Raw genomic sequence first — 18,399 nt, forward strand, 5'->3', positions numbered from 1 at the left:
TTTGGAGGCCGAACACCTCTTGACCAAAATAGTATACCAAGAGTGGGCCAAGGGGGTAAATGGTGTCCACCTCCCGTATGACTCAACTCAGTAGATGTGGTTACGAAGAAAGGACTTGCACATACATGATGTGATTAGGGGTAAGATGATCTAATGGTCATCTTCAGGGTTACGTCTCGATAGAGGCCACTGACCTAATGCGAGTGTAGTTTAACTACAGAGCGAGATCACAGTGGGGCCCACCATAGGATTTTGCAGGATTGCAGTCGGATCCCTGCGACGATCCCACTCACAACTCGAATGACCCGGTAACATCCAAATGGATCAGGGTTCCACATTTTATGTAATTGCACGGACGGATATGATCCGTTAGATTAATGTGGATATTAATTATTATATATATATATATATATATATATATATATATATATATATATATATATATATACACACACACACATACATGTCTTTGTTAGGAAACTAATAAAAGACAGTAAGAGAATTTTTCGAAGACAAATTGGAGCCAAAATAACTCCCATTAGATGTGAGTTATTAATCGATTAAATTAGTAATTAATTTATTAATTAATTATTTAATTATACATTATTATGTATTATTAATTTAATTAATAATTATCATAATAATGTGTAATCCAAATGAGGATAGTTATTCCCAAACCGGTTTTGCAAAAGTTGCGGAATTAGAACGGAATTGGGAATTGGGATAGGACTACACATTTGGATAAGGTTTGTGGGGCCCACAACACTTCTAAATCAGTTGGATAGCTAGGGAAAAGAGTCCCAATTGCTCAAGGACTTTGAGTTGCACTCAAACTCCTTGTTGGATAAGAATTGCTAAATTGTAGGATTTACAAAGCAAGCAATTTGTTTGCAACACCAACTCTTATGAGATAAGGCCACAAGGGCTGGAAGGAGGCCTTCATATACGTTCTCTCATGTATCTTTAGTGTCCCTACATAGCCTTGGAGGTTTGGGAGAGTCCCATTGACTCGAGGAGTCTCAATTCAAGTCGGTTTCTCAATTGGATTGGAATTGGGAGAGAGAAACAAGGATTTATCAAACCAAAACTCTACTTTATATAAAAAGAGAGGGGAGAACGAAATTTCAAGTGTGGAATATTCAAAAATTCTTTCTCCCTTGCTTCCCCCCTTTAGAAAATAGTTTTCCATCTCTCTCTCTCTCTCTCTCCCTCTCTCTCTCTCTCTCTTCTCTCTATCTCTTTCTTCCAATTGAAATAATTTAAAAGAGAAAGGCTTCAAATCAATTTCTCTATTCTCTACAACAAAGGTACTGATTAGATCAGAGCTTAAATAGGTGAATAAGAGGTATTCACATCCACAATAGTCTAAGCAAAGAAAAAGAATCCATCGGTTCAATTTGCGGGGTCTGCGGCGTTTAGAACGATCGCAACCGTTTGAGGAGTAGATCAAGCAGCGTGATTCCTTGATTTATTCTTCAAAGAGGTATTTATTTATATTTGATTAACTTAATTAACTGATCTAGACTCTAGAATAAAGAAAATTTTTAAATTCTATGCGATTTTTGTTCCGCTGCTCATAGCGATCTTGCCAGAAGGGGATAACCTTCCTTCAAGTGGTATCAGAGCAACTAGGGCTCAGATTAGGGGATTAAATTAACCAAAGATAGATCATGCGGTATATCTACTGTGAGTCCGGACGTTCTATCCCGGCTATCTGAGGTTGTTAGTCCGTAGTGTTAATTAATCAAACATATGGATTGTTGTGTAAAGATTTGTAATTTCGATTTACTCATTGTAATTTTTGATTTGATCAACCATGATGGTTAAAAAGTAGACTCGAATACGAGTCAAACGCATTAAGAATCATCAAAATTCGATGAGCGGATTGGGAGATATGATTTTTACAAGTTAGGGCAAAAGTGTAGCCTTTTGCTGATTTTTATTTCGGGAATTCCTTGTTTTATTTCAGAATGGCCCAAAAGTTGTGACAAAAATTTATAGCCAAAGATTAAAATTTTCAAACATTATTTGGGTATATTCTAAGCATAATCAGTAGCTAATATGGTAGTCCGAATATTTTTCTCCCACTTAAAATATTCAGGAATTATGCTATTCTGAAAGGGTTTCCGAAAACCACTATTTTGAGCTTTTCTAGCTCAAACGATTTCATTTTTACACGAAATTTTTTGTGGTGACTTATGACATCATTAGGAATAATTATATTAAGTTTCTTTAGATGTCAGTAGTTTTTATGGTTGAATTAAAAATTATTTGATTTAATTTCAGCATGAGTTGATCTCTACTGGTGAAAATTGGGCAAAAAGGATTACTCGACCTCTATCCATGCATGAGATGCATATGGATAATATTTGTGGATGTTTGTTATTTATTTTTATGGTTTGATATTGCTGGAATGTAGCAATTAAAAGTTCGCAATGTAAAAATTAAAGGTTTTATTGGTGTATGTACTCCGTCTGGGTAGTTGTGCGGTCAACTGATTTCCCATGGAGAATTTCTTTTAATGTACATATTATTTAGGCTAGTGTAGGACACTAGGGTAGTTTATTTTCATATTACATCAAAAATAATGAAGAAAGAAAATCGCTCTTGAGGTAGTCAATCGAAGAATCAAAGAAGGACTTGGACATGGTGATGCTTCAAGAAGGCTATAGATGATGGCGAACCTCGATTCTGTCTATTCAATGGAGGGTGGACGCATTCTTCATGATTTTTACTGATCCAAAATACTTCATATGATGAAGTATATCAGTACCAATACCTTCGAAAAATCGCCTTCAGGTCGGCGAATTTTTCCTATTGCGAATAGCGAATAGTTGCCCAAATTTCACCCTTAATTTTGGTAATATGGAATTATGGGGATTAACCAACTCTAAAATAGTTAGATAATTTTAAAATAGTTAGTGGGAGAATCCCTATAAATCCAAGATGCCAAAAATTAAGCTTATGGATGTGGTTGTTTTACTTTCCGTGATTTGGATGTGCGATGGATGACTGCATTTTCCTTTCCTTATGTATGTATTTCCATTGGATGGTTTGTTTTAGATGCATGCATAGGAATAAGTTTTTTCCACTTAAAAGAAGCACTCTTTATAAAATATTAAGTTGTAAATGGAGATTTAAATCGAAAGGATTAATCTCCATGGCCTTCCATAGCCATCTATTGGTTGGCTAGTTTAGAGAACAAGACGATCATATGCTAAAGCAGAAGCCGATCTTGATTTTCTATCTAGAGTAACTAATAGATTCCTATAAGGATAAGGGATATTTGTAAAATACATTAGTCATATGCCAAAGCAGAAGCTAGTATGTTTTGTAAAATGGTTCCAAGGCAATGGGTGTTAACTTAACCAAGCAAAGAGTGTTGATGCCCAAAGGATAGATTCACTTCAATGCTTGGAGGCCAAAATCAAATCGGATATCATATTAATAATATGATGGATTAGATGAATCCACTCGTACTTAACAAAGTTGTTGTTAATGAGCATCCGATGCCCATTGGAGAAATCATGTTATTTCTCTTGATTTATGTGTTTGAGGGGCACATAAATGTGACAAACAATCTGCAGTACCATTACAGATCAAAAACTCAGATCTAATGGTTACATGTCATGATAAATCTAAAATGGTTAGTCTTGCTAATTTTATGCCTCTTTCCTTTGCAATAGATATGGCATCCTTCAATCCATTAGCTAGGATTCATGAGGACAACAAACTTACTGGTCCAAATTACGTGGACTGGAAGAGGAACTTAACCCTGGTGCTCACAGCAGCGAAAGTTCATTGGGTCTTGACTACTGAGGCACTTGAGTTGCCTGGTCCCGATGCTCCCTATGATGTCAGGGACAGAGCCACAAAATGGCATGAAGATGACCAAATGGCTAAGTGCTATATCCTTGGGTCGATGTCGAACGTGTTGCAACAACAGCATGTTGGAATGGCTTCTTCCATGGATATTATGTACATTCTTAGGAAGATGTTTGGACAACAAAATCGTAGTGCCAGACAAATAGCGATTAAGGGCCTGGTTTCCACAAAAATGGTGGAAGGAACACCAGTTAGAAATCATATGTTGAAGATGATGGGCCATGTTAGATGCTGAGTTGCAAGTCGACATGGTGTTAGCATCCCTACCACCATCATTCAATGACTTTGTCATGAATTACCATATGAACAAACTGTCAATGACATTGGCAGAATTGTTGAATCATCTTCAATCTACTGAGGATCTTCAGAAAAAGAATAAAAAATCCTCTTTCTTAGTTGAAGCTAATGTAGTCTCAACTCCCAAACCGAAATGCAAGAGAAAAAGAAAGGGTAAAGGCCAAGGTTCCAAGAAAAATATTTTCAAAGTCAAGAACAAGAAAACTTTTAAGAAGAACTCAACTAAATCCAATGATGCATGCTTCCACTGTGAAAAAGTTGGTCACTGGAAGCGTAATTGCAGGGATTACTTAGCAACCAAAAAGAGCAACAAGACGTTTGAAGGTGTGTTGCAAATCTTTGTTGCAGAAACTAATTTGATTGGTCCTACTTATTCCTGGTGTGTGGATACTGGTGCAATCTCACATGTATGCAATTTTTCGCAGGGATTTAGGAAAAGCAGAAGGTTAACTAAGGGCGAACTCTACCTACAGGATAGAACGGATGCATCGGTTGCAGTCCAAGTTATGGGTGATCTACTGCTAGCATTTTCAGGAGGATATTTATGTTTAAATAATTGTCTTTATGTACCTTCCATTAGAAGGAATTTGATTTCAGTTTTCTAAACTTTTGATTGATGGTTATTCGACAAGTTTTAATAAAAGTAGTGTTTTTATCAAACATGGTAATTCCTTGATCACAGAAGGTACATTAGTTGACGGATTATTTATAGTAAATGCTTTATAAAATGTAAGTAATATTGAGGATATTCCTATTCAAAATATTCCAAATCTCAAAAGGGCAAGGAATACGACCAATCCTATACATCTATGGCATCTTCGATTAGGCCATATTAACCTAGATAAGGTTACAAGATTGGTAAAAGACGGTCCATTGGATTCTATCCAAGTGGAACCTTTTCCAACTTGTGAACCATGTCTTCAAGGTAAAATGACCAAAATTTCCTTCAAGGGCAAGAGTGGAAGATCCCAAGATTTGTTGGAGATTATACATACTGATGTATGCGGTCCCATTTCTCATCCGGTAAGAGGAGGGCTGATATACTTTGTGACTTTTACGGATGACCATTTAAGGTACGGATATTTGTACCTTATGAGACGTAAGTCTGAGACTTTTGAAAAGTTCAAAGAGTTCAAGAATGAAGTAGAGAATCAGTTAAATAAAAGAATAAAGACTCTTCGTTCTGATAGAGGTGGAGAGTATCTCTCGGATGAGTTTAGGAATTACTTAAAGGAAAATGGAATCATCTCTTAATGGACCCCACCTGCAATACCAGAATTAAATAGTGTTTCAGAACGTAGAAATAGGACTTTGTTGGACATGGTTCGGTCTATGATGAGTTTTGCAGAAGCACCTCTATTTCAATGGGGATATGCCCTAGAAACGGCGCTCTATGTCTTAAATCGTGTCCCAACTAAATCAGTATCATCTACTCCATATGAGATATGGACAGGCAGAAAACCCTCATTAAATCATATGAGGATATGGGGGTGTTCCGCACATGTTAAAAAGATAAGTGCTAATAAGTTAGAGGCAAGAACCGAAAGGTGGATTTTCATTGGATATCCTAAGGAAACAAAGGGTTATATATTCTATAATCCAAGCGAGCAAAATGATTTTGTAAGCAGGAATGCGATATTTATGGAAGAAGAGTTCATCCAAGATACTGTCAAGAGGGACAGGATTGCCTTGGAAGAGCAACCTGAAACTCTAATGGAAAGAGAAGACACTGAGCAAGAGCCCACTATACTTGTACAAATACTCCGACGTAGTAGAAGGGTGATCACACAACCTGATAGATTAGTCTACTTGGGTGAAAATATGATATGATTTCAGATAAAAATGATAATGATCCCCTTAACTACAAAGAAGCGATGTTAGACATCGATGCAGAAAAATGAATGGAAGCTATGAAATCCAAAATGGACTACATGTACACTAACGGGGTCTGGACTTTAGTTGATCCACCAGAGGGCATTAAGCCCATTGGATGCAAATGGATCTTCAAGAGGAAGAAATGCCCTGATGGTAAGGTAGAGAACCTACAAAGCACGGTTAGTAGCGAAGTGATATAGTCAAAAGGCTGGAATTGACTATGAAGAAACATTCTCACCAGTAGCCATGCTAAAGTCTATTAGGATTCTATTAGCTATCTCAACACACTATGACTACGTGATATGACAAATGGATGTTAAAACTGCTTTCTTGAATAGAAACATTCAAGAGGATATCTATATGATCCAGTCAGAAGGTTTTGAAGCTGCCGGAAAAGGAAGTCAGAAAGTGTGCAAGTTGCAAAGATCCATTTATGGATTAAAGCAAGCATCCCACAGTTGGAATCTTCGTTTTGATCAAGCAGTCAAAGTGTTTGGCTATACACAAAACGTAGACGAGGCTTGTGTTTAATAAAAGGTCAGTGGAGTGCTGTAGCATTTCTTATTTTGTATGTAGATGACATTCTACTAATTGGGAATGATGTTGGAATGTTGTCTAATACAAAAGTATAGCTATCTAGTACCTTTGCTATGAAGGATTTGGGTGAAGCGTTTTATATCCTTGGCCTTAAATTGTTTAGAGACCGTAAGAATATGACACTTGGACTATCACAGGAAACTTACATAGAGAAGATATTGACTAAGTATCATATGGAAGATTCTAAGAAAGGGTTAATACCATTTAGGCATGGAATCAAGCTCTCTAAGAAGATGTCTCCTAAGACATCTGAAGAGAAGGAAGAAATGAACAGGATTCCCTACGCTTCGGCAGTGGGAAGCTTTAGTATGCCATATTGTGTCAAGGCCAGATATTAGTTTCTCTATAAGTGTGGTTAGTAAATATCAATCAAACCCAGGTCCAGAGCATTGGACGGCAGTTAAACATATCTTTAAGTACCTCAGAAGAACTAAACATTATTGTTTAGTATTTGGAGGAGAAGAATTAGTCATTTCTGGATATACTGATGCGGATTTTCAATCAGATGTTGACGACATGAAATCCTCATCAGGTTTTGTCTTCACCTTAGCTAATGGAGCAGTTTCATGGAGGAGTTGCAAGCAAGACACCACGGCGGACTCCACAACTGAGGCGGAATACATCGCTGCGAGTGATGCGGCGAAGGAGGCGGTATGGCTGCTGAAATTTATATATGAACTCTGAGTCATGCCCTCTCTTAAGAGACCTATTACCCTGTATTGTGATAACAGTGGGGCGATCGCTCAAGCAAAGGAACCAATGTCTCATCAGAAGTCAAAGCACATCCTTCGCAAATATCATGTGATACGAGAGATTATCGATAGAGGGGATGTAACCATAGCTAAAGTAGCTTCAGTGGACAACGTGACAGATCCTTTGACCAAGTCCCTTAGTCAAAAGGTATTTGACAAGCATTTGGAGGGAATGGGTCTAAGATATATTCATGATTGGCTTTGAGGGCAAGTGAGAGATTGTTAGAGTATATGCCCTGGAAAGCTAGTAGAATGACATTTTCTAATCAATAAAGATTTATTTCATGACTTGAATGGGTATTTATATTTATGAATGTGTGTGATGTGCTTATTTTATTGACACATGTTCGTCGTTAGGTAGCATAGTAGAAATGCTATGCTCAAAGGATTCACAGATCCAAGGGAGCAAGGAGATATGGCATCTTAGTTCTATGCAAGCCTTAGTAGTTCCTAGTTGGGAAAGAGACTTGACATCTCCTTTTGTATACAACTAGCACCAGTCTTGCCTACATGCGCGTGGCGTGAGGTGACTTATCTCGGTCATTTGAGTAGTGGACCCTAAGCAAGAAGAGTGGGTGCGACGATTGGATCGCTTAACCGAACCGTATCAAATAAAGAACAAGTTGTGGACAAGAAAGTGTTCTTCCAGACAGGACCCTTCACAAGTCCTTAGACTTGAGGGATTTCATTGGTTTGCCGGTCCGTTCTAGGGTCTTAGTCTATCTTATAGTGATTTCATTTTTAGAGTCACATTCGGATAGAGCTATATTCTATAATAAACCATCGAGACCAATAGTGATACTCAAGAAGGGATTCTTCGCCCTAAAATTTAGGGATTGACATCTATAATTTTGTCAGAGCGGTAGGCCTATAAAGTAGCCTGGCCAGGCGGATTTGACAAAATGTTTATTGGAAAGTTTTATGAAACATTGAATTATTTTCAAAAGATTTTACAAATGCATTTGGAAGCCGAACACCGCTTGACGAAAATGGTATACCATGAGTGGGCCAAGGGGGTAAATGGTGTCCACCTCCCGTGTGACTCAACTCAGTAGATGTGGCTACGAAGAAAGGACTTGCGCATACATGATGTGATTAGGGGTAAGATGATTTGACGGTCATCTTCAGGGTTACGTCTCGATGGAGGCAACTGACCTAATGCGAGTGTAGTTTAACTACAGAGCGAGATCGCAGTGGGGCCCAACATAAGGTTTTGCGGGATTGACCGTCGAATCCCTGCGACGATCCCACACTCACAACTCGAATGACACGGTAACATCCAAATGGATCAGGGTTCCGCATTTTATGTAATTGCACGGACGGATATGATCCGTTAGATTAATGTGGATATATATATATATATGAGAAATGATAGATACAAGGGAGCCCTTTCATAAAGAGCCAAAAAGGGCTCTTGATTGGATCCACATCATCAAATGTAACTAATTTTACTTTTTCAAATAATTTTAAAATGTAACTGAAAATGACGTGGATCCAATGAAGAGCCCTTTTGCGGCTCTTTATGCAAGGGCTCTCTTGTATCTATCATTGCTCTCTCTCTCTCTCTCTATATATATATATATATATATATATATATATATATATATATATATATATATATAAGAAACTGTTGGTGCGCTTAAGCTCACCAAACTTATGGTGAGCTTAAGCGCCCAATCACATGGGGGCCCACTTTGTTAGGATGATCCAAAGCATTCATTTGAAAATCCCTTACATAGATGGGGGGTGTACCAAAAATCAGCTCCATAGGATCATCCTAACCCCTCCATTTGTGGAGGACAAAAATGGACAGACACAAATCTACCCATTTTTGTCCTCCACAAATGGAGGGGTTAGGATGATCCTATGGAGCTGATTTTTGGTACACCCCCTATCTATGATAAGGCCTTGCAAATAAATGGTTTGGATCACCACAGAACATGTAGGACCCATGTGATTGGGGAGCTTAAGCGCACCATAAGTTTGGTGCGCTTAAGCTCACCAACAGTTTCCTCATATATATATATATATATATATATATATATATATATATATATATATATATATATATATATATACATACCTTTGTTAGGAAAGTAACAAAAGACAGTAAGAGAATTTTTCGAAGACAAATTGGAGCCGAAATAACTCCCATTAGATGTGAGTTATTAATTAATTAAATTATTAATTAATTATTTAATTATTATACATTATTATGTATTATTAATTTGATTAATATTTATCATAATAATGTATAATCCAAATGAAGATAGTTATTCCCAAACCGGTTTTGCAAAAGTTACGGAATTGGAACGGAATTGGGAATTAGGATAGGACTACACATTTGGATAAGGTTTGTGGGGCCGACAACACTCCTAAATCAGTTGGAGCGCTGGAAAAAAGAGTCTCAATTGCTCAAGGACTTTGAGTTGTACTCAAACTCCTTGTTGGATAAGAATTGCTAAATTGTAGGATCTACAAAGCAAGCAATTTATTTCCAACACCAACTCTTATGAGATAAGGCCACAAGGGCTAGAGGGAGGCCTCCATACACGTTCTCCCATGTATCTTTAGTGTCCCCACATAGCCTTGGAGGTTTGGGAGAGTCCCATTCACTCGAAGAGTCTCAGTTCAAGTCGGTTTCGCAATTGGATTGGAATTGGGAGAGAGAAACAAGGATTTATCGAACCAAAACTGTACTTTATATAAAAGAGAGAGGGGAGAACAAAATTTCAAGTGTGGAATACTAAAAAATTTGTTCTCACTTGCTTCCCTCTTTGGAAAATAATTTTCCATCTCTCTTTCTCCCTCTCTCTCTCTATCTCTCTTCCAATTGAAATAATTTCAAAGAGAAAGGCTTCAAATCAATTTCTCTATTCTCTACAATAAAGGTACATATGAGATCAGACCTTAAATAGGTGAATAAGAGGTATTCACATCTACAATAGTCTAAGCAAAGAAAAAGAATCCATCGGTTCAACTTGCGGGGTTCGCGGCGTTTAGAATGATCGCAACTGTTCGATGAGTAGATCAAGCAGCGTGATTCCTTGATTCCTTCTTCAAAGAGGTATTTATTTATGTTTGATTAACTTAATTAACTAATCTAGACTCGAGGATTTTGGGCAAAAGCAAGATCAAAAGAAAATTTTAAACTTCTATGTGATTTTTGTTCTGCTCATAGCGATCTTGCCGGAAGGGGATAACCTTCCTTCATCATGAACCTAATAATGTGAACCATTAAATAGATTCATTGCTACAACTCATTCGCTTATCCAAGTCATGATTTTGGAGTTTCAACGAATATGAAAAGTCACCATTAAAGCCCCATTAATTTGATAATTTGAAACTATTAATTGGAACAAAATCCAACAATCCCCCACAAGTTTCAAACTTATCAACCAAGTATTAGAGATCACTAGTTATATTGTACATAATGAAAATGTCCGAAGACTTGAATTTCCAAACAGATTATTTGAATTGTAGTGTAAGTACATAGTGGACTTAGCCTTAAATCGCACCTTTCTACTTTTCAGTAATCACACATGACTAGATCCAGAGTATGTGCGCATAGTAGACCAAGCATTGAACTATCACACTACTCACAAACTTGCCTTAAATAAATTGCACACACAGTGCTCGTCCTGGTTTTACGAGGGCTCTAGGAGTATGCTAGCTCCATAGGAGACACATAGTCTTCACCCTAACATAGGTGTGTCCTTTAGTGTGTTCCTGTCAAACACCCCATACCCGAAGTACTTCGCACCACATTAAGGCTTAAGAGCCAACCTCTTTACTATGACAGGTTTCTGTGTGGGCTCTAGCAATCTGTCAGACTACATAGGAGATGTCAAATCTCTACCCGTACATAGGTGAGCTCATCATAATATACAGAATACTCAAAACTCATTAAGGCACTAATGCCATCCTTAACTCATTCATGTTTCTGCATGGGCTCTAGCAGTCTTGCCTACTCAGACTACATAAGAGGTGATATGCCTCTATTCATACATAGGTGAGTCCCTGAGCGCATGCACCTGCCATGCATCCCGCACACAAAGTGCTTTGGTCTCATTAAGGCTTACATCCATCCTCTACTCCGACAGGTTAAGTGCATTAACACAAGAATGGTCTTAGACAATTTATATTAAAGTACACCAAAACAAACCCATTCATATTTCATTCTTTGAGAACTACATTTGATGATAGACTAAGCTTTGAACCACTAATATAGCTTAATGGTAGATACAAATACAAATATATTACTTAGGCATGAGACCCATTCCGACAAGTAAGATACTATTTCTGCAACAAATGCGTATAATCCTTTGCAACACATGCAATTAGACCCTTGTGCAACACATGCACTTAGTCCTTTATGCAACACATGCATAAATTTACTTGCAACAAATGCAAATAGTCTTATTGTGCAACACATGCACTTAATCTATTTTGCAACACATGCAAACAGTCTACTTTGCAACAAATGCAAACAATAATGAATTAGTCTAGTTGTGCTTTATTCTTTGAACTATGAATGACATAATTAGGTAGACAAGTCTTTGAACCATAAATGTCATTACAATAGTAGATATAAACTCAAATGACCGTTCCCAATATGCAAATGACCATAACTCAAATGCATTTCATACCTGAAATGAACATAAGTCCCATTCTGGAGGCTGTCTGTAGGACCAATTCCATTTAAAGACCTTTTATCATATGATCAATAACATTCTCTTATGATCGAACATTGATCGCTGCAATGATTCCTTGACTTATTAGATCAGATAGATAGTTGTGTTTCAGACGAAGAGTCCTCTTTCTTCCGTTGAAGAGTTTGTTTTCTGCAACAGTGCTGGCCACTTGATTATCACAAAAGATAGTCATTGCTGACAAGCGCAACTTCAACATCGATCACTGCAATGATTCCTTGACTTATCAGATCAGATAGATAGTTGTGCTTCAGACTAAGAGTCCTCTTTCTTCCGTTGAAGAGTTTGTTTTCTGCAACAGTGCTGGCCGGTTGATTATCACAAAAGATGGTCATTGGCAACAGGCACAATTTTCTTAACGGAAGATCTAGCAGAAGATCTTTGAGCCACTTAGCCTCATCTCCAGCACTTGCCAAAGCAAAAAACTCTAACTCCAAGTGTTATTCTGCATCAAAGAGCTCATTTCATCTTCCATGGCTTCTTCCCAGAACAGAGGATATCTGGATTGCATAGCTTCTTCAAACGTTTGAGGATCGCTCTCAACATTATAGGTGATAAAGTCACCGCCAAAGGTTGTGGGCTTCCTTTGTCCCTTAGGCCTTGGCTCATCAGCTTCCTCCACAGGAACATCAACGGGTTCATCATAGACTTCATTTTCTTGAGAGGTAGAGAGAGGAGCAGGAGCCTCAGAGTTAGCTTCAACTTGAACCTCTTCTCTAACATTCTCAGGTGAGTCCTTTAAAGATATTGACTTATCCTTGATGAACTTGTCTTTAAAGAATTCAGGATCTCAAGTTTCAATGATGGAGTTGGTGCTGATATCGAGATATCTGCAGGCATCACTGTCCATAGCATATCTAATAAAAATGCACTTTTTGCCTTGACTCCAACCTTTGGCCTTCTAACATCTGACACTCGAACATAAGCCAGACACCCCCACACTTTGAGCATTCCCAAAGATGGTGGATACCCGAACCAGAGTTCATGCGGAGAGGTCTTCGTCTTGGTACACGGAACTCTATTCAAGATAAAGTTTGCCGTAAGAAGCGCCTCACCCCAATAATAAGTTGGAAGTCCAGACATCAGAAGCATAGAATTCACCATCTCGGTCAAAGTCTGGTTCTTCCTTTCTACTATCCCATTTGACTGAGGAGAATAAGGGGCAGCCGTTTCAATGACAATCCCATGTTCTTTGAAGTATGCCTCAGCATCTTTAGAGCGATATTCACCTCCTCTGTCACTTCGAAGCCTCCTGGCTGAACATCCCAACTGCTTCTCGACTCAAGTTCGAAACTCGACTAACTTGTCGAAAATTTCATATTTGGACTGCAGTAGATAGACATGACATAATCTTGTCCGATCATCGATGAAAGTGATAAAATACTTCATGCCACCTCTTGTAACACAATTCTTGAAGTCGCATGCCACCTCTTGTAACACAATTCAGAGTGGATTAGGTCCAAGACCTCTGTACTCCTTGTAACACTGGGAAAAGGCTTCCTCATAATCTTGGCCTGCATACGAATCTCACATTATTTGGTTTCTCACCCCCATAGTTGGGTAGAAGACCTTGTTTACACATGTCATGCAACTTTCTGTAGTTGACATGACCTAGCCTATTATGCCACAACTCAGAAGAGTAAGCAGAAACATAAACTTCATTTACTAATTCAGGGGCATGAGTTACAATGCTCATCTTATACATACCATTAGTCTTGTATGCACTGCCAAAGTACAAATTCTTAAAGGATAGCACCGCTTACCACCTTGAAAATCCAGACGCATTCCAGCATCACATAGCAGACTCCCAGATACCAGATTCTTGGCGATTGAAGAAGCATGCTTCACATCTTTCAGTGTAAGAGTTTTGCCAGATGTTAGCTCTACTACCACAGTTCCGACCCCAAGAACAACAACTGAAGATTGGTCTGCCATAGCCACTGATTTTGATCGTGCAGTGTAGGTAGATAATAGGGACTTGTTGGCACAGACATGACATGTAGCACCCGTGTCTAGCCACTAGTCCGTAACATTAGAAGCATCCATAGTCTTCAAGACCATTGCCACAAAATTCTCCACCACAGCTATAGACTCTTTCTTTGATGCCTTGCAGTCACTAGCATAGTGGCCAGGCTTTCCACAGTTGAAGTAGTTTCCCTTCTTCTTGAATTTTTTTTCTGAACTACTAAGTTTGCAGTTGCTTTTTGATTAGCAAGCAATTCATTTTTGGAACAAATTCTTACTTCATCCTCAATCCTGATGAAACGCTTCAAATCAGAAAGTGGCACTTGCTTCTTTCTGCGGTGCATTTCGGTAGAGAAAGACATCCAAATTGGAGGCAACTTGTTTACAATTGCTCTAGCGACAAAGACGTTGTTGAGCTCCACCTTCTCGTCCTTCAATTTCTGAATGAGTTTCTCCAACTCCTTAACTTGAGGTAAAACTTCCTTATTGTCGTTGAGATGGGTTTTGGAGAGCTTCTTCTCATCTCGATATTGCTGAACCAAACCATCCCAAATCTCCTTAGAGGACTCCTTTTGGCTGTAGACATCTGCTAGGTGATTAGAAAGGCTATATAGCAAATAACTCTTACAAAAGTCATTGTCACGCTCCCATTGGGCATCTTCGGCAGCATCATCATCACCAAATATAGGTTTGGTGTCGGTCACAGTATAATAAATTTTAAGCAATTGCAAGCCAAAAACAACTTTCGGCGCTAAGCATTGAAATTAGAACCATCGAACGTTTCCAATTTCAAGTTGCTAAAACCCATAGTACCAGTATCCATTGCTTTCCAAGGAATAACACTTTAAGATTGTTGGAGCAAGCGGTTGAAAGCAATAGATCTTACCAAGAAAAACAGTGCAAAATTATAAAATTATACTGACTTGAATAGAGGATGACAAACAATCTGAATTGCGACACTGCCATACGTCCTCGAACGCCCACCTTAAAGTGTTATTCGGCCCAACTCCAGTGCAAGGATCACACGACCGAACCACCTCCAGGAACACATGAGAATGGATTGTTGTAATAACCCACTCAATAATCCTATAAGGCAAGCTCTCTATCGAACACTTTCTATTACTCTTGAGGCTATAGAGTAATCTCTTTTTTTTCATATCCTTGGATGCTAGAATGAGGGCTCTATTTATAGAGTGCAAATAGCAACCCAAAGGTCTCCTTCGAAAACCAAGGGACTCCTTAAAGAGATACACCCATTCAATGAATTTATGGATTCATAGAATTCTAGGTGACTCTTCGTAGATTCAAAGTCTACCAAGAGTTATACATGAATCTCTAATTAATCCCAAGAGTCATCACTAATGAGAGTATTCAAAACCAAGAGTCACCATTAATAGGTTAATCAAAGAGTCATGAAATATGAAGAGTTGGTCACAAAGAGTCAAAGCTTTCATGAACCTATTAATGTGAACCATTAAATAGATTCATTGCTACAACTCATTCACTTATCCAAGTCATGACTTTTGGAGTTTCAACGAATATGAAAAGTCACCATTAAAGCCTCATTAATTTGATAATTTGAAATTATTAATTGGAACAAAATCAAACAACTTGCACCTTTTCGTAATGTCGATGCCATTCTGACAATTTGCCTTGCAGGAGGAAGGATGTAGTGGTCACCTAGTCGGACAGATCTTCGTTGTTGAAGGTCAAAAAGTTCAGCTTCATCGTTCTCGATTGAATGGGCCCTGCGGATCCCATATGAATACAAACATGCTTTAGACTACTCTCCCTACTATTTCTAGATCAATCAAGTCAACCACTCATATTTAATGACCAGTGGAACCAATTTTGGAGGATCTCTTCCTAGCGAATAATAATCTCTCCAAGGTGATCATCCTTCTCTGCCCAGTTTGGCATGGTGTAATGAATGACTTAGCTCTTATACTACTTAGTACTAAGCCAGTGTTTTTTTTAAGAAATAAAAAGATCCTCCTCCAGGGGAGTCACCTTCCAAATCTCCTCACCAAATCTCCTCACAAGGAAGATGAATATTCGTCTCCCTGCGTATTTTGCTATTACACCATTTGAAGAAGAAAAAACAATCAAGATGGATGACTCAATAACAACTAAGGTTTATTCCAACTAAACTCATCCCCTGCATTTTAAATAACCAATGCACTCCCTGATGATGCCGAAATCCGCTTACCACGATCTAGCAGTGATAGAGGTGTTTCTGTAAGTAGCTTGCACTCACAGAAAAGTTGTTATTGAACCCGGTTTCATGGTGCCAGATAATGTTTCAATATCTAAGCTAGAAATCAGAATCACAGGAATAATTGAAGGGAAGGAGGTGAAGTTCAGAAGTGTTACCAACGAAGGTGATGGAGAAAGATTGTGACTGAACCTGGTCTTCCCAAGCTGCCTACGTACCCCTTTATTGAGGATCAAGTCTCACGTAGTTCTATTATGAAGTAAGGGTCCCTTTTTATAGAGAATAGAGTCCTCAATGATTAGAATCTTACAGTTTTAAGGAGTCTTTCCTGATTGGTCGACTTCCCCGGGAGATAAGTTTATATCTATTTTTGATAAATATCTTATTTCCCTGTACAAGTAAGTTACTAACAATAGGTCTCCTTAGTTCGGAAAGCCACTGCCTTGGGGTGTATTACCTCTTTGAGAGGCGGTTTCTCAACTGTAAACGTTACTGTTTATAAGGAAAGGATATGATTTTATTATATTTCCCGTAGGTCGGTTTCTATTTACTCGGAGGTACCACGTGTCGTTCATCAACAGCTAGTGCCAATTTTACCACCAACATATTGCCCCCCACTTCCTTGAGCCATTTTTGGGTTGAGGAAGTAGCTCGAGGGTTCCTTTATTTTGTAGGAAGTTTTGTCGGTATCGATGGTGTTATGAACGCACCTTTGTAGGGATCCATTCGATCTTCAATGTTTGGTTAGTTGAAGTGAAAATTGAGTCTCGCAAATGCAATCATTTTTAACTTTCTCATTCATCGTGGTTCATCGCGGGGAATCGTCAAATCACTCTTAATATTTGAAATGACGGTGTCTATCATAATGACGTGATGGGAAAGGGTCTCTTCATAATGGACGACATTTCTTAGGGCAAATGGGATTGTGCCACGTGGCAAGGAGGAGGAAAAAGCCCAAAGGACACTTAATGGTACTTAGTTTCCTTTTCTCTCTCCTTTCCACTTCTATTTATAGGGAGTTCCCCGTAGATTTTTACACAAAATCTTTTCAATAGAGACATCCTTCCCTTTTCTTCCCTTTTCTTTTTTCCAAAAACTTCATGACTGAAAACCAAGATTTGGACCTTTCCACTCTTGGGCTATTCGATGCCCACATCGTTGATGTGGATGCCATGCCCGAAGCAGAGGTTGTGGTGACGCCCCCGCCGGAGCCACCAGTGGAGCCGGTTGCAAAGAGAACCAGGAGGGGCTCCGCCGGAAAAGAGGTGGTGAAGCAAGAAGAGACCATTGCGACTCCTGCTCCCCCACTGCCGGCGGCCAAAAAGAGGCCGAAAAAAGTTGCACCTTCCTCTCCAGCCCAGTCAGATGCCCAGTGCAAGATGTCCGATTTAAAGGGAATGAGTCTGTTTGCTTGCAACTATCGACGTTCGGTAAGGTAGGCCAAGGACCAGAGCATAGCATTCGTCGGCCGGTTCGTCGAACTGGCGCAAGAGCTGTGCGACTTGGAGATGAAGACGGCTCTGTTGGAGGAGGAGAACGCGGCTCTTCATGGCCGGCTCGCGAATCTGACCAGAGAAGTTGGTCCTTCGGAAGTTCCTTCCGAGGCTGACCCTACCGAGTAAAATTACTTGGTACCCCGGATTCTGAGAAGGTCAGAACAGTGTTATTTGCACTTCCCTATCTCTTCATTGGGGAGGGGAGACCATTGTTCTTAGGACTTCTCTTCAAGTTCGGGGAGGCTCCTTTTTGTCGAGCGGTCTTCATCAACCTTTTGGGAAGTTTTTGATCTTTTTTTCTTCTTTTTGCAAGATTTGGCCAGGAAGCCCCCCCACTGGTAAACAGTTCATCGAATTAATGAAAATCGACTTTGCTTGTAATTGTCATCCACGTAGTTTTTAGCTGTTCACGCTCCCGATTCTTTTGCCTAGAATTTCATTCGGATAGTTACCCTTTATATGAGCGTATGCACGGGTCGCTTTTCCATCCTAAAGTGGGTCGTTACTAATGCGTCAACATGTCCAAGGATCACCTTTCTTATCCCTTTTCTTATTTGTCGTGGTTTATTTGATAGGAACTTACCCGTACGAGGGTAGAGTCGATA

General features: G+C 39.0%; 1 protein-coding gene across 1 annotated transcript; it reads left to right on the forward strand.

Moving 5' to 3' along the window:
• Window positions 1-3,688: 3,688 nt before the first annotated feature.
• Window positions 3,689-4,120, forward strand: LOC143855416 (uncharacterized). Its single transcript, XM_077365532.1, has one exon. The coding sequence runs from the start codon at window positions 3,689-3,691 to the stop codon at window positions 4,118-4,120; it is 432 nt and encodes a 143-aa protein (XP_077221647.1).
• Window positions 4,121-18,399: the final 14,279 nt, after the last annotated feature.

This window comes from Tasmannia lanceolata, unplaced genomic scaffold (assembly GCF_043159265.1).
Source record: "Tasmannia lanceolata isolate RefF3 unplaced genomic scaffold, GAP_Taslan_0.1 ptg000021l, whole genome shotgun sequence".
Taxonomy (NCBI): domain Eukaryota; kingdom Viridiplantae; phylum Streptophyta; class Magnoliopsida; order Canellales; family Winteraceae; genus Tasmannia; species Tasmannia lanceolata.